We start from the raw sequence: 19,724 nt of genomic DNA, 5'->3' as shown, positions 1-19,724 counted from the left end.
AGTTCCCGTTCGTGGTGGGGGACGAGGCGAGCTACTGCCAGTTCAACCAGTGCGAGGCCCCGGCGCCCCAAGGCAGGGAGCAGCCAGGAGAGATGCCGAACGTCTACATGGTCATCATCGAGTCCCTGTCGGCAGTCCCCCTGCTGGTCGCGAACAACACCTTCTCCGAAACGCTGATGCCCACGCTGCACGGCCTCCAGCAGAGCGGGACGACAGAGCTCACGCTCTCCACGCTGTCGCTGCCCACGATCAACGGCTGGTACGCACTTATGACCGGCGAGCTCCCCCTGCAGTACGGCGCGGCAATGACGCAGCTGCGGCACCACGCGCACGACTCGCTGGCGGGCATGTTCAGGCGGATGGCCTACTCCACCCACTACACGTCCCCGTCGCCCCCGGAGTTCGACGGCAAGCAGAACATTCTGTACAGCCACTTCGACACGGCGCAGTACTACTTCCCCCGGAAGGGGTACCTGCCCGACCTGCCGCCGCCCAACTCGTGGGTGTGCGACCGCATCACCACCCGCCAGTTCATCGACCAGATGTCGGTTGCGGCGCGGCCGGCCTTCGGGGTCGTGATGACGGTGGACACGCACACCCCATTCACGGGCTACGACCAGCCGAAGTTCTACGACAACGCCATCGAGAATGACTACCAGCGCGTCGCGAACTACGCGGACCGGCAGCTGGGCGACCTCGTGGCCCACCTGCGCCTAAACGACCCCCACTCCCTGCTGGTGGTGGTGGGCGACCATGGGCCCCGGGAGCGGCCCGTGATCTCGGAGTTCCCCCAGTGGGACGGCGACTGCGCGCGGCGGGTGTTCAGCGACGCGTACTTCACCACCACCGGCGTCGTGGCCTACCTGGGGCAGGACGAGCGGCTCATGGCGGAGTTCAACCAGGGGAGGACGCACACGCGGGCCATCGACACGAACGCCTTCGTGCACGACATCGTGTGGCGGCTGAGCCGGTTCGGCGGGAAGCGGTACATCTCCAACCGGGTCCCGCAGAGCGTCTCCTTCACGCCGCGCATCATCGAGGTCAGACAGGAGCAGCAGATATTCAGGGGCTACCTCCGCGACCAAACCTCCTTCGTGGACTTCAACGAGACCATCACCTGCTAGTTCGCCAGCGCACCGAGGCCTGCGCTGAGCTACCGGGGAAAGATCCAGCTGCACAATGCCGTCTCCGCCAAGAACCGCCAGTGGCACGCCGACTTCGACTGCGCCGCCGAGCGGTGCGCTTTCCCCGTCGCGGAGGCAAACTTCGAGAACGAATCGGGCGTGTTTTGGATTGGCTTCGTGCTGGCCCCCGTCGTGGTGGGCCTGCTTGCGTTCTGTGTGAGCCTGGTCGTGCAAAGGCGCCTCAAGGCGGGCAAATGATCCAGGCGCTGCGAGGCGCTAGAGTAGCGGTGTCCCCACTTACCAGCAGCGCTGCCGTATAGTTAGTGGAGGACGTGGTTAGTCTTTGTAAACAACCATTACCGGATCTAAGCTGGGCGCAAACAAGCACGGCCGCGTCTTTTATTGCTAGGAGGTGGCGATATTGGGTTCGCCAACTTACCATTCGGAACTGAGGCGCGCAGGCAAACGCTATTGCCGCAGCAGGCGAGAGACTGAGCGTTTTAGATTCTATACTTTACAGTTGCATTCGCAGCCGGGGGTTCCAGACCATATGGATGCACTCCACGGTTGGGACATGGAGTAGTACCGCCTCGCGTACTTACCAGCCGTGCACACTTGAAATGTGGGAATTATTTGCCTGAGAACACGAACTTACTGTCAAGTCCTAGCCTGCATGCGGACCCAAACAATGTTGCAAGGCCAGGTTGAGACTGCGCAGTCTACGAATTGAGCACACTGCCGTACGCTTGCGGGCGCAGTAGCAATATTCTCCGACCGGGCCTTAGGTGAACAATGTTGCGGGACTTCGCACATAGGAGGCTAGAGATATCCAGCTCGTATCGAGGACCATAGATATCTAATTGGCAGGGACGTTAAGATTTGCCACGCGCTTGGGTCTAAAGGAAGCAACTAGCTAACAGGGATACTGGCACACTCTGTAAAGCCCCGGAGCAGCGGCGGGGTAGGAGCTCACGAAACTCTAGGCTCTTGCAAAATATCCGTTCCGCTGTAATAGCAACTCCGTAAAGATCTGGCCGGGTGCCGCAGATGATGGTTAGTATTTGTCTGCAATGAGGCACTGGGAAAAACTTGGGTAGGCTCTATAGGCGCGAGCAGAGCGTACAACAATTCGTCAGCTCTCAGTAGCTAAGTGCGGCCGGTTGTAATTATGGGCAATCGGCTCTAATACCCTCTGTAGGCAGACCGCTGTTTCAGTTGAACCGCTTTGCCAGGTATTGCTATCTCACATGGCGCATCTTGTTCTACAGGTTTTCGCGGGAAAGCATTTTTTAGTAGTTCAGGCACCGCACGTACGCTTCCCTGCCGGGCGAGGGAACAGAAGGGAATGAGATGCGTAAATCTAGCTGCAAGCCCGCAGAAAGATTGCAGAAAGTAAAATTAGCAAAGATGGGACAGGCAATACCGAGGTAAGGTCCCACATAATTTGCAATTATTATAGTGCTAATGAATACTCGAGTCATATTCCAACCAGTACTCTAAAATATCAAGTAGGATACTTTGAGCTACACTACTTGTTGAATAGTCATTCAAAGTATTTATCCGAATGCCAGAATTAATCTAACAACGGCAGGAAATAAGGTCTAAAAATGAGCCAATACGAACGTAGATCCCAAAGGCTAGCGGGCAGGATTGGCCATGCAATAGAATTTATTTGTCAGCAACTAATATCTGCAAATCTGCATGGTGCTCTACTTTCCAGCAGCAACCTGCTAGTTGCATGGCGGTGTTTTGTGTTAGACAATGTAGTTACAAAGCTGGCCGCATTCGTGCACATATTTAAATTGCAATAGCCTTCCCAGAGTTAACCGTAAGTGCTTTGTGGTATCTGTGGAACTAGCGTTATACCTTGCTGATACACCACAAAAAGCATTTAAAGCAGATCTGAGGCAATATACTTGCAGCAGGCCAGTATACACTCATTTGATAGAGTTGGTACAGGGATGAAAATGTGAGAGCTGCATCGTATTTATAGCTGCGCTAGTTTACTATTTCATAGATAAGGACGGATAGCTAGTGCAGAATGATAGCTAATTTGCTAGCCAATATGCAGTTAGTAAAAGATATAGAACCATTAAGAACTGGAGAAGCTAAAGTCAAACAGGGCAGAACATCTTTCATTGGGAATTTGGCCCAGACTTACATAGTGGACACATTATCTGTTAAAAGTGACAGTGGATTATAGTTTTGTATTTAGTATATTTGTCTCACAACCACTCCAATTTGATAATGGAAAAGCTTCAAAATGATTAGATAATTAAAGTTATGTAACAGCATTATTCTTTCTTACAGACAGCATATTTATAGACTAAAAATTTGGCGTAAGAGTCGAATATTTCATCCCAATATATCAACTTGTTAGTTGACTTTCTTTTAACATCTGCGAACGAGAATTTACTAAATCGCTCTTTCTGCGATTTTCTGAAGGAGTTCACACTACTAACCCAAAATCAAAATTAATTCAGTCTACTACCGTAAAATGATCTTAAGCTGAGTGAAATCAACTAGAAAATGAATACGTAAGCAGACAGTTGTATAAAGGAAAACATAAATCTCAAAAAGACCATATTCCTACTTATTGGTATCATTTTTATGCTCTTATGCCTTCTGATTTTCTGAGTTTTATATTTTTGTCAGTTAGTTTGGAGTAGGTTTCCTCATTTTCAAAACTGCTTTATACTTATTTATTTTATCTATACCTCGCTAATTATTGATTTAAAAAGTCAAATGAGCTCTTTCAGTATTAATCAAATAAACTACACAAAAACCTTTTAAAATGAGGTAAGATACTTTGTACTAGTTTATTTTAACAGAATTGTAGAGTTTAATGTGCAATAATTCTGTAATTTTCTATTTCTTAGGTTAATACGTATTATGCTTCTCAAAAAGCATGATAAGTTTTGGTGAAATTATTAAATATCTTATAAGCTTTCAGTTTGGTATCATTAAAAATAAATAGGATAAGTAAAATACTAATGTTAACCTATAGTAGAAAGCAGCACTTAACATAAAACTTAGGTTAATAATTATTATTTTCTCCAACAATTTACTATATAGTTAGTTTAATACTTATATACCGTAACAAATATCAGCTAGATCGACTTAGTACATCTTCAAAGAAGGTTCTTCTAGATTACTAAGATTTAGCACCTATTCACATAGGGTGACTTTTTTACAGTTTAATTATACATCTCACTTCACCTCGACTGCTCTTTTCACTGCTTACATGCACAAATTAAGCTCTTAACGACTAGTACCACAATTCAGACGCATAAAAACACCATTAAATTTAAAATCTGAGCCTTTTTATAGATAAATATTCTATTTGGCTAAAGCTTGTTCAGCCTCTTCACAATTTTTAAATACCTAACTAAAATCTAACATGAGCAGACATGTTGCATCAGGCACATAAGTCAAAACCTATGGGACATTATCTCGAAGATATTTTGAACAATAATCCATATTCTCAGCAATATATTTTTTCCAAGCAAATAGATATTAATCACATTGTTCATAACCAGTTTGTAATGCTAATATTCCAGCTATATTAGATGAATTAAGAAATGACTTATCTTGTTCAGCTTAAAATGCTCTCCGGAGTGATTAATCTTCAATTAATGCAAATGCTAACTAAAATCCTGCAGTGTTAAATGATTTCGATCCAGAAGAAAAAGAAACTGTTTTCTCTGAACGATACTTTAAAATTGATTAATGCTACACATCAAACGTTATATCCTACCATATTTCATCGATAATTAAGTAAATATCATACTTATTACAAAGCTAAACAATTTTCTATATCTCAGACCTGCTAAGTACTTTTCCAGTAGGATTATGTGGGTTCGACAATAAAAGTACTTTTGAATTTTTAAGCTATAAGTCTAATGCTTCAAAATTAATAGTATCGTCCTAAATACTTACACTATCCCATATATATCTATTTGCTTCCATTAATGTAAAAAAAGCTGGATATTCTGGAGTGAATAACGTAACTTTATCTCCTGGGTTCATAATAGCTTTTAATGCTAAACAAATTCCTGGCATAACTCCTGGGATAAATGCAATATCTTGCTTTTTGAGATTGACACCAAAATATTTTTATTACCAATTTATTATAGCGGCATAAAGGGAATCCGGATGATAACTATAACCTGAGCTATACTTTTAAATATGATCTATCAATAAAGACTAAATAGGTTATGGAGTGGGAGTTTCAAAATCAGCTTTAGCAAAACTGAGAAGATTTTAATTATTAAATTCTGCTCTGGGTAAATCAATCTTAGAAGAATATGATCCATTACGTGCGTTTATAGTAGAATTATTAAATAACTCTTAAAGCTTAAGCTATGTAGAATCAATATTTTTCAGCATTTTTAAACACAAATAATTAATGTAAATTTTAGTATATATATATATGCGACCATTAAAACGAAAAATATTATACATTTTATTTTATTACTCAAAAAGTATACAAAATAATTTGTTTATTATATTCAACCATTATGATTAATTATCATACTTAATTAAGGCCTGAATATAAAAAATATAATTTGCCTTGTTTAAATGAATGTATTTCTCGTAAAAAGAGCAGTCGAGGTGAAGTGAGATGTATAATTAAACTGTAAAAAAGTCACCCTATGTGAATAGGTGCTAAATCTTAGTAATCTAGAAGAACCTTCTTTGAAGATGTACTAAGTCGATCTAGCTGATATTTGTTACGGTATATAAGTATTAAACTAACTATATAGTAAATTGTTGGAGAAAATAATAATTATTAACCTAAGTTTTATGTTAAGTGCTGCTTTCTACTATAGGTTAACATTAGTATTTTACTTATCCTATTTATTTTTAATGATACCAAACTGAAAGCTTATAAGATATTTAATAATTTCACCAAAACTTATCATGCTTTTTGAGAAGCATAATACGTATTAACCTAAGAAATAGAAAATTACAGAATTATTGCACATTAAACTCTACAATTCTGTTAAAATAAACTAGTACAAAGTATCTTACCTCATTTTAAAAGGTTTTTGTGTAGTTTATTTGATTAATACTGAAAGAGCTCATTTGACTTTTTAAATCAATAATTAGCGAGGTATAGATAAAATAAATAAGTATAAAGCAGTTTTGAAAATGAGGAAACCTACTCCAAACTAACTGACAAAAATATAAAACTCAGAAAATCAGAAGGCATAAGAGCATAAAAATGATACCAATAAGTAGGAATATGGTCTTTTTGAGATTTATGTTTTCCTTTATACAACTGTCTGCTTACGTATTCATTTTCTAGTTGATTTCACTCAGCTTAAGATCATTTTACGGTAGTAGACTGAATTAATTTTGATTTTGGGTTAGTAGTGTGAACTCCTTCAGAAAATCGCAGAAAGAGCGATTTAGTAAATTCTCGTTCGCAGATGTTAAAAGAAAGTCAACTAACAAGTTGATATATTGGGATGAAATATTCGACTCTTACGCCAAATTTTTAGTCTATAAATATGCTGTCTGTAAGAAAGAATAATGCTGTTACATAACTTTAATTATCTAATCATTTTGAAGCTTTTCCATTATCAAATTGGAGTGGTTGTGAGACAAATATACTAAATACAAAACTATAATCCACTGTCACTTTTAACAGATAATGTGTCCACTATGTAAGTCTGGGCCAAATTCCCAATGAAAGATGTTCTGCCCTGTTTGACTTTAGCTTCTCCAGTTCTTAATGGTTCTATATCTTTTACTAACTGCATATTGGCTAGCAAATTAGCTATCATTCTGCACTAGCTATCCGTCCTTATCTATGAAATAGTAAACTAGCGCAGCTATAAATACGATGCAGCTCTCACATTTTCAGCCCTGTACCAACTCTATCAAATGAGTGTATACTGGCCTGCTGCAAGTATATTGCCTCAGATCTGCTTTAAATGCTTTTTGTGGTGTATCAGCAAGGTATAACGCTAGTTCCACAGATACCACAAAGCACTTACGGTTAACTCTGGGAAGGCTATTGCAATTTAAATATGTGCACGAATGCGGCCAGCTTTGTAACTACATTGTCTAACACAAAACACCGCCATGCAACTAGCAGGTTGCTGCTGGAAAGTAGAGCACCATGCAGATTTGCAGATATTAGTTGCTGACAAATAAATTCTATTGCATGGCCAATCCTGCCCGCTAGCCTTTGGGATCTACGTTCGTATTGGCTCATTTTTAGACCTTATTTCCTGCCGTTGTTAGATTAATTCTGGCATTCGGATAAATACTTTGAATGACTATTCAACAAGTAGTGTAGCTCAAAGTATCCTACTTGATATTTTAGAGTACTGGTTGGAATATGACTCGAGTATTCATTAGCACTATAATAATTGCAAATTATGTGGGACCTTACCTCGGTATTGCCTGTCCCATCTTTGCTAATTTTACTTTCTGCAATCTTTCTGCGGGCTTGCAGCTAGATTTACGCATCTCATTCCCTTCTGTTCCCTCGCCCGGCAGGGAAGCGTACGTGCGGTGCCTGAACTACTAAAAAATGCTTTCCCGCGAAAACCTGTAGAACAAGATGCGCCATGTGAGATAGCAATACCTGGCAAAGCGGTTCAACTGAAACAGCGGTCTGCCTACAGAGGGCATTAGAGCAGATTGCCCATAATTACAACCGGCCGCACTTAGCTACTGAGAGCTGACGAATTGTTGTACGCTCTGCTCGCGCCTATAGAGCCTACCCAAGTTTTTCCCAGTGCCTCATTGCAGACAAATACTAACCATCATCTGCGGCACCCGGCCAGATCTTTACGGAGTTGCTATTACAGCGGAACTGATATTTTGCAAGAGCCTAGAGTTTCGTGAGCTCCTACCCCGCCGCTGCTCCGGGGCTTTACAGAGTGTGACAGTATCCCTGTTAGCTAGTTGCTTCCTTTAGACCCAAACGCGTGGCAAATCTTAACGTCCCTGCCAATTAGATATCTATGGTCCTCGATACGAGCTGGATATCTCTAGCCTCCTATGTGCGAAGTCCCGCAACATTGTTCACCTAAGGCCCGGTCGGAGAATATTGCTACTGCGCCCGCAAGCGTACGGCAGTGTGCTCAATTCGTAGACTGCGCAGTCTCAACCTGGCCTTGCAACATTGTTTGGGTCCGCATGCAGGCTAGGACTTGACAGTAAGTTCGTGTTCTCAGGCAAATAATTCCCACATTTCAAGTGTGCACGGCTGGTAATTACGCGAGGCGGTACTACTCCATGTCCCAACCGTGGAGTGCATCCATATGGTCTGGAACCCCCGGCTGCGAATGCAACTGTAAAGTATAGAATCTAAAACGCTCAGTCTCTCGCCTGCTGCGGCAATAGCGTTTGCCTGCGCGCCTCAGTTCCGAATGGTAAGTTGGCTAACCCAATTTCGCCACCTCCTAGCAATAAAAGACGCGGCCGTGCTTGTTTGCGCCCAGCTTAGATCCGGTAATGGTTGTTTACAAAGACTAACCACGTCCTCCACTAACTATACGGCAGCGCTGCTGGTAAGTGGGGACACCGCTACTCTAGCGCCTCGCAGCGCCTGGATCATTTGCCCGCCTTGAGGCGCCTTTGCACGACCAGGCTCACACAGAACGCAAGCAGGCCCACCACGACGGGGGCCAGCACGAAGCCAATCCAAAACACGCCCGATTCGTTCTCGAAGTTTGCCTCCGCGACGGGGAAAGCGCACCGCTCGGCGGCGCAGTCGAAGTCGGCGTGCCACTGGCGGTTCTTGGCGGAGACGGCATTGTGCAGCTGGATCTTTCCCCGGTAGCTCAGCGCAGGCCTCGGTGCGCTGGCGAACTAGCAGGTGATGGTCTCGTTGAAGTCCACGAAGGAGGTTTGGTCGCGGAGGTAGCCCCTGAATATCTGCTGCTCCTGTCTGACCTCGATGATGCGCGGCGTGAAGGAGACGCTCTGCGGGACCCGGTTGGAGATGTACCGCTTCCCGCCGAACCGGCTCAGCCGCCACACGATGTCGTGCACGAAGGCGTTCGTGTCGATGGCCCGCGTGTGCGTCCTCCCCTGGTTGAACTCCGCCATGAGCCGCTCGTCCTGCCCCAGGTAGGCCACGACGCCGGTGGTGGTGAAGTACGCGTCGCTGAACACCCGCCGCGCGCAGTCGCCGTCCCACTGGGGGAACTCCGAGATCACGGGCCGCTCCCGGGGCCCATGGTCGCCCACCACCACCAGCAGGGAGTGGGGGTCGTTTAGGCGCAGGTGGGCCACGAGGTCGCCCAGCTGCCGGTCCGCGTAGTTCGCGACGCGCTGGTAGTCATTCTCGATGGCGTTGTCGTAGAACTTCGGCTGGTCGTAGCCCGTGAATGGGGTGTGCGTGTCCACCGTCATCACGACCCCGAAGGCCGGCCGCGCCGCAACCGACATCTGGTCGATGAACTGGCGGGTGGTGATGCGGTCGCACACCCACGAGTTGGGCGGCGGCAGGTCGGGCAGGTACCCCTTCCGGGGGAAGTAGTACTGCGCCGTGTCGAAGTGGCTGTACAGAATGTTCTGCTTGCCGTCGAACTCCGGGGGCGACGGGGACGTGTAGTGGGTGGAGTAGGCCATCCGCCTGAACATGCCCGCCAGCGAGTCGTGCGCGTGGTGCCGCAGCTGCGTCATTGCCGCGCCGTACTGCAGGGGGAGCTCGCCGGTCATAAGTGCGTACCAGCCGTTGATCGTGGGCAGCGACAGCGTGGAGAGCGTGAGCTCTGTCGTCCCGCTCTGCTGGAGGCCGTGCAGCGTGGGCATCAGCGTTTCGGAGAAGGTGTTGTTCGCGACCAGCAGGGGGACTGCCGACAGGGACTCGATGATGACCATGTAGACGTTCGGCATCTCTCCTGGCTGCTCCCTGCCTTGGGGCGCCGGGGCCTCGCACTGGTTGAACTGGCAGTAGCTCGCCTCGTCCCCCACCACGAACGGGAACTGGACGCTGTCGCGGTTGTCGATGTAGAACAGGCCCGGCGGCAGCTCAACGCTCTGGCGCTCGTCCCGGATCAACGCCTGCAGCCTCGCCTCCGGCAGGTGGTAGCGCGTCAGCGACTTGAGCATGTTCCAGTGCCCTGGCGCCGCCTCGGCCAGCTGCCCGTAGGGGAAGGCGATGAAGGAGGCGAATAGTGCGACCGCGACGAGGGAGAGCAGGGCCCCAACAGGGCCGGCCGCCCGTCGGACTCTCCGCGTTGCCGAGGATATCTTGGCGGTCTGCATGTCCATCTCGCTCCCGAGCCCGGCGCTGACGGCCTGCAGCACAAAGTTGTGCGGGGCAGCTGGCCGGACCAGAAACGAGGATACTATGTGCTTCCGTCCGATCAGCACCAGCAGGAGCGCCAGCCCGGCCGAGCCGATGACGATCGACGACAGCAGCACCCAGTGGATGATGTCCCTTCCGATGGCCAGCAGAAGCGTGGCGAGCGTGTTGGAGGAGGTCTTCTCGCCCGCGACTAGCAGCGTGCTGGGGAACAGGGTCGGCACGCCGAGGATGTAGCTCTTGAACAGCGAGAAGCTGGCGATGCCCTGCATCTCGCGCCCCAGCTCGGTGTCGTAGATGCAGACCACCATGAAGAGCACCGCGAGGTAGAGCACCACGCACGTCGGGACGGCTCTGGCGACCTTCGCCTTGGCGCCAAGCAACTGGAGCGCGGCGAGCACGGACGCCAGCAGGCACGCGTCCAGCACGTTCACGAGCACCGCGAGCAGGAAAAGCGCCCGCTGCGAGATCTGCTGGTTCTCGGCTGGCCCTAGCATGAAGCACTTCAGCCCTGCGATGAGGGAGGTGAAGACGGCATAGAGCACCAGCACAGACAGCGCCGCATGCATATTATGGAGCGTAGGGTGTAGACCCGGCGGCGGGCTAGAGCGGAGCGCTGGATGGTTGCCACGCAAACCAGGCAGACCCGCATGCAAAGTGCCCGATGCCAGCTGGCTGGTGATTATCTTGAGGTTTCCCGTCCAAGTTCCGTTCCCTATGCCGCTGCGCCAAGCCGAGGGTCCCGCCGCGGTGCCTTTGGCCGGCATGCGAGTCGGAGGGAAGAATTACCTTCTCTGGCCGCGCCGGAGGTAGCAAAATTCCACCAACGGCAACTCTATTTCCCCATGCTGGTGTGCAGCTGGCCCCATAGTTACGTGCTTCCGTGCTTTGGCCAGGCTAGGGGATTGCGCTGGGTGGCTTCGGAGTATGCGGCTGCTTGCTATGCTGGCACCCGGTTACACCCTGTTCGTATGCCCGGTCCCGCAAAGCGCTCTTGCGGTTATGGAGCTGGCGGCCGGGAGCTGGGTGAGGAGTCATGCCAGCGAGGGTGCTGGCTCAGGTTTTCCGTCAAAATCCATAGCTGCTAGACAGAATCCTACCAAATAGCTGGCAATCATTAGTTGGTTTGCAGAGTCGCACAGCCAATAGATACATGCCAACCATATACGCTAGGTTCGTTCAGTTAACTGAGGAATACGCAATGTTGATTATATTCTGTATAAATATATTGGTGCTTGGTATTTATTAGAAAATGCAACTAGTAATATGCTACGATATTTTTAACGTTGCATTAAATATTATATTTAGTAATAATACATTCCTGCATGCATCTATGAATATCCGCATTTCTATTTTTAGCAGTGTTACTATCATATCAACTGCCTATCCACTCTTTATTCTATACGCTCCCCTCTACTCACCGCTCTACTCGGGCCGCAGAAAAAACGGGGAGCGGTAAGCAGAAACCGCACTCGGGCCGCCCGCAGCGATATTTCGCCCGCCCCACTCCGCAATGAACTTCGACTAGCCCTCCAAGATCTCCTTCGCGGACCTCTCCTTCGGCCTCGACCTCGACCTCGGCCAGGAGTACTCGGCGCCCCTGCTGTTCACGCCCGCGGACTTCGAGACCGGCACGCTGAGCGCCACGCCCTCGGCCCGCGCGGACGTTTCCTCCAGCTTCGCGGCCTCCGAGGCGTCCGACAGCCCCCGCCGCACCCGCCGCGCGCAGAGCGAGTGGGCGCCCGAGGAGGACAGCCTGCTGCGGCGGCTCGCGGCGTGCCCGGAGCGCGGCACCTGGCCGCACATCGCGCGGGCGATCCACCGGCAGGTCCCGGGCGCGCCGGTGCGGTCCCCCGCGCAGTGCAACCAGCGCTGGGCCCGCGTGGCGAACCCCGCGATCCGCAAGGGCAAGTGGAGCCCCGCGGAGGACGCCCAGCTCGTGGCGGCGGTCGCCGGGTCCCCGCCGCGCAGGTGGCGGCTGATCGCGGACAAGGTGCAGGGCCGCACGGACATCCAGGTGCGGTACCGCCTGCAGACCATCGGCGAGGGGCTGGTGCGCCAGCGGCTGATCGGGCGCGAGTGCCTGCCCGAGTGAGCCTTGTTGGATTTTATTTATATACCTATTCCATTAGGGAGGCAGGGACGCCCGAAGCGGCAGCGTGCACCTGGTCTGGAGTGCTTGGGCCCGGATAGCGACATTGTATTCGCCCCAGGCCTAGCAATTGGGATGATGGGCGGCTAGGCCTGTACTTTTCAAGTTCACCACCAGCGTGGTGGGAGTCATGCTAAAGGTTGCCGCATCAACGCATGTGCTTCCAGAGGCACTAATATTAGGAATAGATAAATTTGATTCTACCGAGACTTGAACTCGGGACCGCTTGTACGTCAAACAAACGTGCTAACCAACTACACCATAGAATCTGTAATCTAAGTACCTAATATAATGTGGGGCACGATATAATATTTTAGGTCGCTTCGAATGGAAGTTTTACAAACAAGTAATCTGAGCCTAGTGCACCGCTAAGAACTGGACGAGTAGTCTCGGTTGCATTAAACCGAGGTCTAAAACATTCGCCGCGAATACGAGTCTAAACTGTGGGCAATGTAAAGGGCCCACGAGGATCAGAAGGACGTAATTATTCAGCAAGTTAAAGCTCAAGTATAGTCGGAGGTAGTGAAGGTGCAAAGCGTCAATTCGGCATCAATTTCGCTTTTATAGCAGACGAATGCATCGCAGCTGTCCCAAGTTCGGGATGAGTACCAAAAGATAGTTAACTAGCAGGTAGATTTCATTCGCATCTTAAAATAAGAAGTAGTGGGTCTGCAGCAATCGAAAGTCAATGAAACGCCACTGCGAAACCAAATTGAGCATCTTACTGCTTCTCTTAGATAGGCCAATAGCTAGCTTTAAATCTCATCGAAACGCACATTAGATATGGAAGCATAAATTCATCATCTCAGCGAGCTATCTCAATTGAGCTTAAAGTAGTAGAATGAGCTTACACTATAAGCATAAGCCATAAAAATACTAACGTAGGAGCGAGACGTTCTTTACGCGCGACTAGAAATAATGAACTAAGATATTGCAATCAGAGGGTAAGGTGCAGCTATGAGAGGGTAAAGTGGAGTGTAACGCATAGAGTCATAATTAGGGCCTTAGCTACAATGAGTGAAATATTAAATATAATATATATCATTATGAACCAAGTTTATCTTTCCGCTTCAAATGAACACATCTGTTAAAGAATCTATTAGTAAAATAAATGAATATGCGGAAATCTATCATGAGTTTTACTACTTTTCTGAATAAACCTAATAGCTAATATGTTCAATTAACACTTTAATAAAGGAAAATAGGTAATTCTCTATTAAAAATCCAGATATTGATAATTTTTCTAAAGTATCTGCAATTTTATTGAAATGTCAACGCTAATCTTGTACATGTTTTGATATGGTCAATGAATTGTCAAACTCTGATCTAACTCATATTGTTTATGCCAGCTAAGAAATAGACTCTAAGTTTAAACATGTCAACAAGTTATTAGATATAACAAGAACATCACTTCGCTTATTAATTGGCCAATTTAAATACATCACAAATTTATCTCCATCTTCTGACAATCTGAAATAGTTAGAAATGCTTGAATTTAAAATTGAAAATGCACAGTAAATTATCGAGCTATTAAAAAAAAGCCTTTATAATATGGAGTTATTCTATAATAATACATCTAGATAAAGTGCTAGAAAAAGAAGTATTTAACGAAGTTTAACTCCAATAAGATTGTAATCTGGGTTAAGTTTAAATACTAGCATTATTTTAGAAAATAATTTAGAAGATAATTCATTAAACCTTAATGCGGATTTATTGTAAACTGATCTTATTAATACTTCTTTCTAGAATACCAATACAAGGAAACTATATCAAATTTAGGCCCTTTAATATCCTAAACCATTAGATTAATAAGAGTTTGAAGAAATGAAAGAAGAAGTTAAATTTTTAAAACTTAAAATGAAAGACTTATAACAAATAGTTAATTTTCAAAATGTTAGTAGTATTAAGAATGTATTAGATAATTTTTAACAAGAAGTCCAGTTGAGACTATCAAAAATAGAAGAAAAACTATAAATATGAAACTTTTATATTTCACTCATTGTAGCTAAGGCCCTAATTATGACTCTATGCGTTACACTCCACTTTACCCTCTCATAGCTGCACCTTACCCTCTGATTGCAATATCTTAGTTCATTATTTCTAGTCGCGCGTAAAGAACGTCTCGCTCCTACGTTAGTATTTTTATGGCTTATGCTTATAGTGTAAGCTCATTCTACTACTTTAAGCTCAATTGAGATAGCTCGCTGAGATGATGAATTTATGCTTCCATATCTAATGTGCGTTTCGATGAGATTTAAAGCTAGCTATTGGCCTATCTAAGAGAAGCAGTAAGATGCTCAATTTGGTTTCGCAGTGGCGTTTCATTGACTTTCGATTGCTGCAGACCCACTACTTCTTATTTTAAGATGCGAATGAAATCTACCTGCTAGTTAACTATCTTTTGGTACTCATCCCGAACTTGGGACAGCTGCGATGCATTCGTCTGCTATAAAAGCGAAATTGATGCCGAATTGACGCTTTGCACCTTCACTACCTCCGACTATACTTGAGCTTTAACTTGCTGAATAATTACGTCCTTCTGATCCTCGTGGGCCCTTTACATTGCCCACAGTTTAGACTCGTATTCGCGGCGAATGTTTTAGACCTCGGTTTAATGCAACCGAGACTACTCGTCCAGTTCTTAGCGGTGCACTAGGCTCAGATTACTTGTTTGTAAAACTTCCATTCGAAGCGACCTAAAATATTATATCGTGCCCCACATTATATTAGGTACTTAGATTACAGATTCTATGGTGTAGTTGGTTAGCACGTTTGTTTGACGTACAAGCGGTCCCGAGTTCAAGTCTCGGTAGAATCAAATTTATCTATTCCTAATATTAGTGCCTCTGGAAGCACATGCGTTGATGCGGCAACCTTTAGCATGACTCCCACCACGCTGGTGGTGAACTTGAAAAGTACAGGCCTAGCCGCCCATCATCCCAATTGCTAGGCCTGGGGCGAATACAATGTCGCTATCCGGGCCCAAGCACTCCAGACCAGGTGCACGCTGCCGCTTCGGGCGTCCCTGCCTCCCTAATGGAATAGGTATATAAATAAAATCCAACAAGGCTCACTCGGGCAGGCACTCGCGCCCGATCAGCCGCTGGCGCACCAGCCCCTCGCCGATGGTCTGCAGGCGGTACCGCACCTGGATGTCCGTGCGGCCCTGCACCTTGTCCGCGATCAGCCGCCACCTGCGCGGCGGGGACCCGGCGACCGCCGCCACGAGCTGGGCGTCCTCCGCGGGGCTCCACTTGCCCTTGCGGATCGCGGGGTTCGCCACGCGGGCCCAGCGCTGGCTGCACTGCGCGGGGGACCGCACCGGCGCGCCCGGGACCTGCCGGTGGATCGCCCGCGCGATGTGCGGCCAGGTGCCGCGCTCCGGGCACGCCGCGAGCCGCCGCAGCAGGCTGTCCTCCTCGGGCGCCCACTCGCTCTGCGCGCGGCGGGTGCGGCGGGGGCTGTCGGACGCCTCGGAGGCCGCGAAGCTGGAGGAAACGTCCGCGCGGGCCGAGGGCGTGGCGCTCAGCGTGCCGGTCTCGAAGTCCGCGGGCGTGAACAGCAGGGGCGCCGAGTACTCCTGGCCGAGGTCGAGGTCGAGGCCGAAGGAGAGGTCCGCGAAGGAGATCTTGGAGGGCTAGTCGAAGTTCATTGCGGAGTGGGGCGGGCGAAATATCGCTGCGGGCGGCCCGAGTGCGGTTTCTGCTTACCGCTCCCCGTTTTTTCTGCGGCCCGAGTAGAGCGGTGAGTAGAGGGGAGCGTATAGAATAAAGAAGAAACTATCACTCGTCTTCATCAATTTTGACCTCAGCCTTCTATCTGCCTCTTCCTCTTTTTACTTCCACCTTAATCTCCTCTTTGATACTATTTTGAGTAGATTATGTCTAAATAGGACCTTAATTATTATGGAACATATATTCATCTCCATGTTTTTCTAATAGGTCTACACTTCTTTTTACATCCAAGAAAAGGTTAAAGGCTTCAGATAAATGGTCGTAATTAACAACTTTGGCACCTCGTTTTTCAGATATAAGTTTTGATGTTGTTAAAAGTTAGATAGAATATCTCAAACTGGTTTCTTAAGCTATCTTTGCTAAGAAATCTACAGCCTTTTAATCTAATTCTACATCTTCTTCATCAGCCCTTCTTTATAATATTTCTTTAAAATCATCCATCGTAAGTTCTTACGTATTAATGATCAATAATCTATCAAGGAGATCAATTGGAATACCAAAAGGAGAAAGATACTCGGTTCCTCTAATTTTAGTATATCCTCTGTTTGTTGCAAAGATAACGACGGGGGATACTTCGGATTCCAAAACTCTATTCAAAAATGAGTATACTTCCATTGTTAAAATATGGCATTCATCAATAAAAAGAACACCAGAGGTAACAGTTGCACGTCCTTCTTCTTTCCACAAAGCCACCTTTTAATCAACTTAGTCACGAACTTCATTTGAGATTTCACCTGTTTCGCCAGAAAACAAAGCTAAAAAGCCTTATGAGCGTGAATTTATAACATCCATATCATGTAACGTAACAACATGTTCAACACTTCTTCTTTTCATTAATTCACCTGTTGGTGCTGGTAAAAGTTTTGTCTATTGAGCCAAAACATCAAAATCTTAAGCACTGCTCATAACTCTACCTAACTTAGTAATTCTTCCAGTCATTTTATCAATGCTTATAACATCACCAACACGAACAGACTCTTTATTAAGCATCTCAATCATTTTTGGTCCGATATCGAATGAGCTTTCCATGTCAGATGTTTTAAGTATAACTTTACCAACTTTTTCACCGTTTCCATTAGCTGATTCATCAATGCGAATCATTGCAACTTCACCTTCAATTAAATCCGTCTCTTCTGGAATTTATACTGATATAGCACGTCGAATAGCCTATGTAAGAGCCTCGGTTTAATTAACTTCTAACGAGAAAAACTCCGATGCAGAGACACCTACAAAAGGAACTTAGCTACCTAATGATTAAGCAAGAGCATGTGCAAGAGCTGTTTTTCCAGAACCAGGACGTCCTGAAATTAATAATGCACGGCCAGCAAGCTTATTCTCCAAAATAAGTGATTGAACTATACCTGCAGCACGACGAGCACGTGGTTAGCCAACAAGACCTTCACGAGATTCTGGTGACAGATCATCAGATAATCCTAAGCCACGAACATGAGAATGAGCACCAATACGTGACAATGGCGTTGTCATTTATTTAGGAAAGTAAAATTTAAAATTGATTAACTAAATTCATGTATTTATAATATATTATTTTTAGTATAATGTCATGATTAATGTCTGTCATAAATGCTTAGCTATTATTAGCTTTGCTACTAGTTTATAGTTAGTTTATACACTATTTATTTAGTGTATGTTTTATTATACGGTATTCATTAAGATAACTGTTGTTACAATTCATTAAAAGAATAATATTACATTATTGGGTGTACTTAGTTTTGACGCGAGTTCATAATAATTTTATATCTGTATTGAATTATATCGGTAGCAATATATGTCTTAAGACTGGTATTATGAGAAATAAGAAATAAAATAACTTTATTATTCAACATTATATACTTAACAAATAAAACTCCAAATAAATTATTAATTAAATAATGATGATATTTTCCCATAATTACATAATTATTCTAAATTTATGTAAGCATTTTAGTCCTTTCTCAATTCTAAGCGTATTTATGTGTAATTTATACCGTTTCATGGAATACTTGTATACTATATAATCTATAATTTTTCTACTTATCTTGGTTATTTATTATTAAACACGAAGTACTATCTTTTTAATTTAAAATCTTATAGTACCAGATAATTTCAATAAAAAGCATATACTCACATGATAACCTCGATTTTCAACAATTTTATTCGTAATTAAAGTATTTTAGCTTAATATAGAATACTATTACTTAATTTAAACACTGAATTAATTCAGATAGTAGAAATATACTATCCGAATTTGTATTGCATCTGTATGTTCGAAATACTTATTGCTTCCCGCGCTCGAGCTCGAGCTCGCGCGGCTGCAGGCCTGGGGCCGCGGGGCGTGAGGAAGGCGGCTCACTCGCTGGACAGCTGCTGCACCAGCTCCGCCTCGCTCAGCAGGGCGAACTGCCCGGAGGCCAGCTGCGCGAGCACGGCCCCCACCTCGCCGCGCAGCACCGCGTACTGCTGGGCCGCGCCGCGGATGAGCACGGCCGCCCCGCCCTGGAGCGCGTTGAAGCGGTTGCAGTAGTCGGGCACGCGCGAGCAGTCCGCGTAGAGCACGCGCTCGTAGCCCCGGGCGTACACGGCGTCCAGCGCGGCGGCGTGCGCACCGAAGTCGGGCAGCAGCAGCACGGTGGCCTCGCCCCCGGCCAGCAGCGCGGAGAGCCCCCTCCCGTCGGCGCGGGGCAGGGCCGAGTTGGTCCGGGAGGCCAGGAAGCGCGCGACGTGGCCCATGTCGCAGGGCCCCTCGTAGGCGAAGTCCCGGCCGTCCAGGTTGGCGGAGAGCGCGAAGGCGGCGTCCTCGGCGAAGACGAACACGGCGGCGAGCTTGAAGCGGTTGAGCTGGGCCTGGAAGTCGGCGCGCACCGAGGCGGGGCCGCGGACCGAGAAGACCGTGTGGAGGCGCAGCTGCGCGCGGAGCTCGTGGCAGAGGTCCGTGCAGAACATGTCCTGGAACCACATCGCGGCGTACTTCGCGGCCGCCTTCTCGCGGGGGACGGGCTGGAAGTGGCCGCTCTGCAGAATCACGTACTGGGACGCACCGGCTCCGGGGATGCCCCCGCAGAAGGCCGCCTCCAGACCGCAGTCCACCGCGCCGCAGGGCACGTCCACCTGCGCGCAGACGCCGTCCAGCAGCTCCAGCATCGGGTCGTCCGGCGCGGCGAGCAGCAGCAGGGCCTCGGAGGGCAGGGCGGCGGCGGCGAACACGGTGTGCGCGAGAACCCGTAACATGGGGAGCGGGCCGCGTAGACCGGGCTCTACTCGGGCCGCAGAAAAAACGGGGAGCGGTGGGCAGACCCGCATGCAAAGTGCCCGATGCCAGCTGGCTGGTGATTATCTTGAGGTTTCCCGTCCAAGTTCCGTTCCCTATGCCGCTGCGCCAAGCCGAGGGTCCCGCCGCGGTGCCTTTGGCCGGCATGCGAGTCGGAGGGAAGAATTACCTT

The 19,724-nt window shown here is 47.3% G+C and overlaps 15 protein-coding genes and 2 non-coding genes across 17 annotated transcripts; 8 read left to right on the top strand and 9 right to left on the bottom strand. All coding sequences in view use genetic code 6, as the record gives it.

Annotated features, from left to right (window-relative positions):
- Positions 1-92: 92 nt before the first annotated feature.
- Positions 93-1,382, top strand: SS50377_24079 (Sulfatase; the record flags this gene model as incomplete). Its single annotated transcript, XM_067907932.1, has 1 exon — positions 93-1,382. The coding sequence occupies one exon, from the start codon at positions 93-95 to the stop codon at positions 1,380-1,382; it is 1,290 nt and encodes a 429-aa protein (XP_067764906.1).
- Positions 1,383-2,093: 711 nt separating this feature from the next.
- Positions 2,094-3,287, bottom strand: SS50377_24078 (uncharacterized protein; the record flags this gene model as incomplete). The annotated part of the gene is made up of 1 exon (XM_067907931.1): positions 2,094-3,287. The coding sequence occupies one exon, from the start codon at positions 3,285-3,287 to the stop codon at positions 2,094-2,096; it is 1,194 nt and encodes a 397-aa protein (XP_067764905.1).
- A 192-nt stretch (positions 3,288-3,479) lies between these two features.
- On the bottom strand, positions 3,480-4,034 carry SS50377_24077 (uncharacterized protein; the record flags this gene model as incomplete). The annotated part of the gene is made up of 1 exon (XM_067907930.1): positions 3,480-4,034. The coding sequence occupies one exon, from the start codon at positions 4,032-4,034 to the stop codon at positions 3,480-3,482; it is 555 nt and encodes a 184-aa protein (XP_067764904.1).
- Positions 4,035-4,334: 300 nt separating this feature from the next.
- SS50377_24076 (Selenocystathionine beta-lyase / Cystathionine beta-lyase) lies at positions 4,335-5,513 on the bottom strand (the record flags this gene model as incomplete). The annotated part of the gene is made up of 1 exon (XM_067907929.1): positions 4,335-5,513. The coding sequence occupies one exon, from the start codon at positions 5,511-5,513 to the stop codon at positions 4,335-4,337; it is 1,179 nt and encodes a 392-aa protein (XP_067764903.1).
- Positions 5,514-6,047: 534 nt separating this feature from the next.
- SS50377_24075 (uncharacterized protein) lies at positions 6,048-6,602 on the top strand (the record flags this gene model as incomplete). Its single annotated transcript, XM_067907928.1, has 1 exon — positions 6,048-6,602. One exon carries the CDS (start codon positions 6,048-6,050, stop codon positions 6,600-6,602), a length of 555 nt encoding a protein of 184 aa, XP_067764902.1.
- Positions 6,603-6,794: 192 nt separating this feature from the next.
- Positions 6,795-7,988, top strand: SS50377_24074 (uncharacterized protein; the record flags this gene model as incomplete). Its single annotated transcript, XM_067907927.1, has 1 exon — positions 6,795-7,988. One exon carries the CDS (start codon positions 6,795-6,797, stop codon positions 7,986-7,988), a length of 1,194 nt encoding a protein of 397 aa, XP_067764901.1.
- A 711-nt stretch (positions 7,989-8,699) lies between these two features.
- On the bottom strand, positions 8,700-10,898 carry SS50377_24073 (Sulfatase; the record flags this gene model as incomplete). The annotated part of the gene is made up of 1 exon (XM_067907926.1): positions 8,700-10,898. One exon carries the CDS (start codon positions 10,896-10,898, stop codon positions 8,700-8,702), a length of 2,199 nt encoding a protein of 732 aa, XP_067764900.1.
- A 66-nt stretch (positions 10,899-10,964) lies between these two features.
- On the top strand, positions 10,965-11,609 carry SS50377_24072 (uncharacterized protein; the record flags this gene model as incomplete). Its single annotated transcript, XM_067907925.1, has 1 exon — positions 10,965-11,609. The coding sequence occupies one exon, from the start codon at positions 10,965-10,967 to the stop codon at positions 11,607-11,609; it is 645 nt and encodes a 214-aa protein (XP_067764899.1).
- Positions 11,610-11,653: 44 nt separating this feature from the next.
- Positions 11,654-12,496, top strand: SS50377_24071 (Myb-like DNA-binding domain-containing protein; the record flags this gene model as incomplete). Its single annotated transcript, XM_067907924.1, has 1 exon — positions 11,654-12,496. The coding sequence occupies one exon, from the start codon at positions 11,654-11,656 to the stop codon at positions 12,494-12,496; it is 843 nt and encodes a 280-aa protein (XP_067764898.1).
- Positions 12,497-12,748: 252 nt separating this feature from the next.
- SS50377_t20039 lies at positions 12,749-12,822 on the bottom strand. Its single transcript has one exon. It is a non-coding gene; the product is annotated as a tRNA-Val (tRNA).
- Positions 12,823-12,880: 58 nt separating this feature from the next.
- SS50377_24070 (uncharacterized protein) lies at positions 12,881-13,570 on the top strand (the record flags this gene model as incomplete). The annotated part of the gene is made up of 1 exon (XM_067907923.1): positions 12,881-13,570. One exon carries the CDS (start codon positions 12,881-12,883, stop codon positions 13,568-13,570), a length of 690 nt encoding a protein of 229 aa, XP_067764897.1.
- Positions 13,571-13,627: 57 nt separating this feature from the next.
- Positions 13,628-14,533, top strand: SS50377_24069 (uncharacterized protein; the record flags this gene model as incomplete). Its single annotated transcript, XM_067907922.1, has 1 exon — positions 13,628-14,533. One exon carries the CDS (start codon positions 13,628-13,630, stop codon positions 14,531-14,533), a length of 906 nt encoding a protein of 301 aa, XP_067764896.1.
- Positions 14,534-14,549: 16 nt separating this feature from the next.
- On the bottom strand, positions 14,550-15,239 carry SS50377_24068 (uncharacterized protein; the record flags this gene model as incomplete). The annotated part of the gene is made up of 1 exon (XM_067907921.1): positions 14,550-15,239. The coding sequence occupies one exon, from the start codon at positions 15,237-15,239 to the stop codon at positions 14,550-14,552; it is 690 nt and encodes a 229-aa protein (XP_067764895.1).
- Positions 15,240-15,297: 58 nt separating this feature from the next.
- SS50377_t20059 lies at positions 15,298-15,371 on the top strand. Its single transcript has one exon. It is a non-coding gene; the product is annotated as a tRNA-Val (tRNA).
- A 252-nt stretch (positions 15,372-15,623) lies between these two features.
- On the bottom strand, positions 15,624-16,205 carry SS50377_24067 (Myb-like DNA-binding domain-containing protein; the record flags this gene model as incomplete). The annotated part of the gene is made up of 1 exon (XM_067907920.1): positions 15,624-16,205. One exon carries the CDS (start codon positions 16,203-16,205, stop codon positions 15,624-15,626), a length of 582 nt encoding a protein of 193 aa, XP_067764894.1.
- Positions 16,206-16,335: 130 nt separating this feature from the next.
- On the bottom strand, positions 16,336-17,772 carry SS50377_24066 (TBP-interacting protein TIP49; the record flags this gene model as incomplete). Its single annotated transcript, XM_067907919.1, has 1 exon — positions 16,336-17,772. The coding sequence occupies one exon, from the start codon at positions 17,770-17,772 to the stop codon at positions 16,336-16,338; it is 1,437 nt and encodes a 478-aa protein (XP_067764893.1).
- Positions 17,773-18,633: 861 nt separating this feature from the next.
- SS50377_24065 (uncharacterized protein) lies at positions 18,634-19,584 on the bottom strand (the record flags this gene model as incomplete). The annotated part of the gene is made up of 1 exon (XM_067907918.1): positions 18,634-19,584. The coding sequence occupies one exon, from the start codon at positions 19,582-19,584 to the stop codon at positions 18,634-18,636; it is 951 nt and encodes a 316-aa protein (XP_067764892.1).
- Between the last annotated feature and the right edge of the window lie 140 nt (positions 19,585-19,724).

The sequence above is a fragment of the Spironucleus salmonicida genome, chromosome 4, assembly GCF_000497125.1.
Source record: "Spironucleus salmonicida strain ATCC 50377 chromosome 4, whole genome shotgun sequence".
NCBI lineage: Eukaryota > Fornicata > Diplomonadida > Hexamitidae > Spironucleus > Spironucleus salmonicida.
This window is presented reverse-complemented; position numbering and strand designations above follow the sequence as displayed.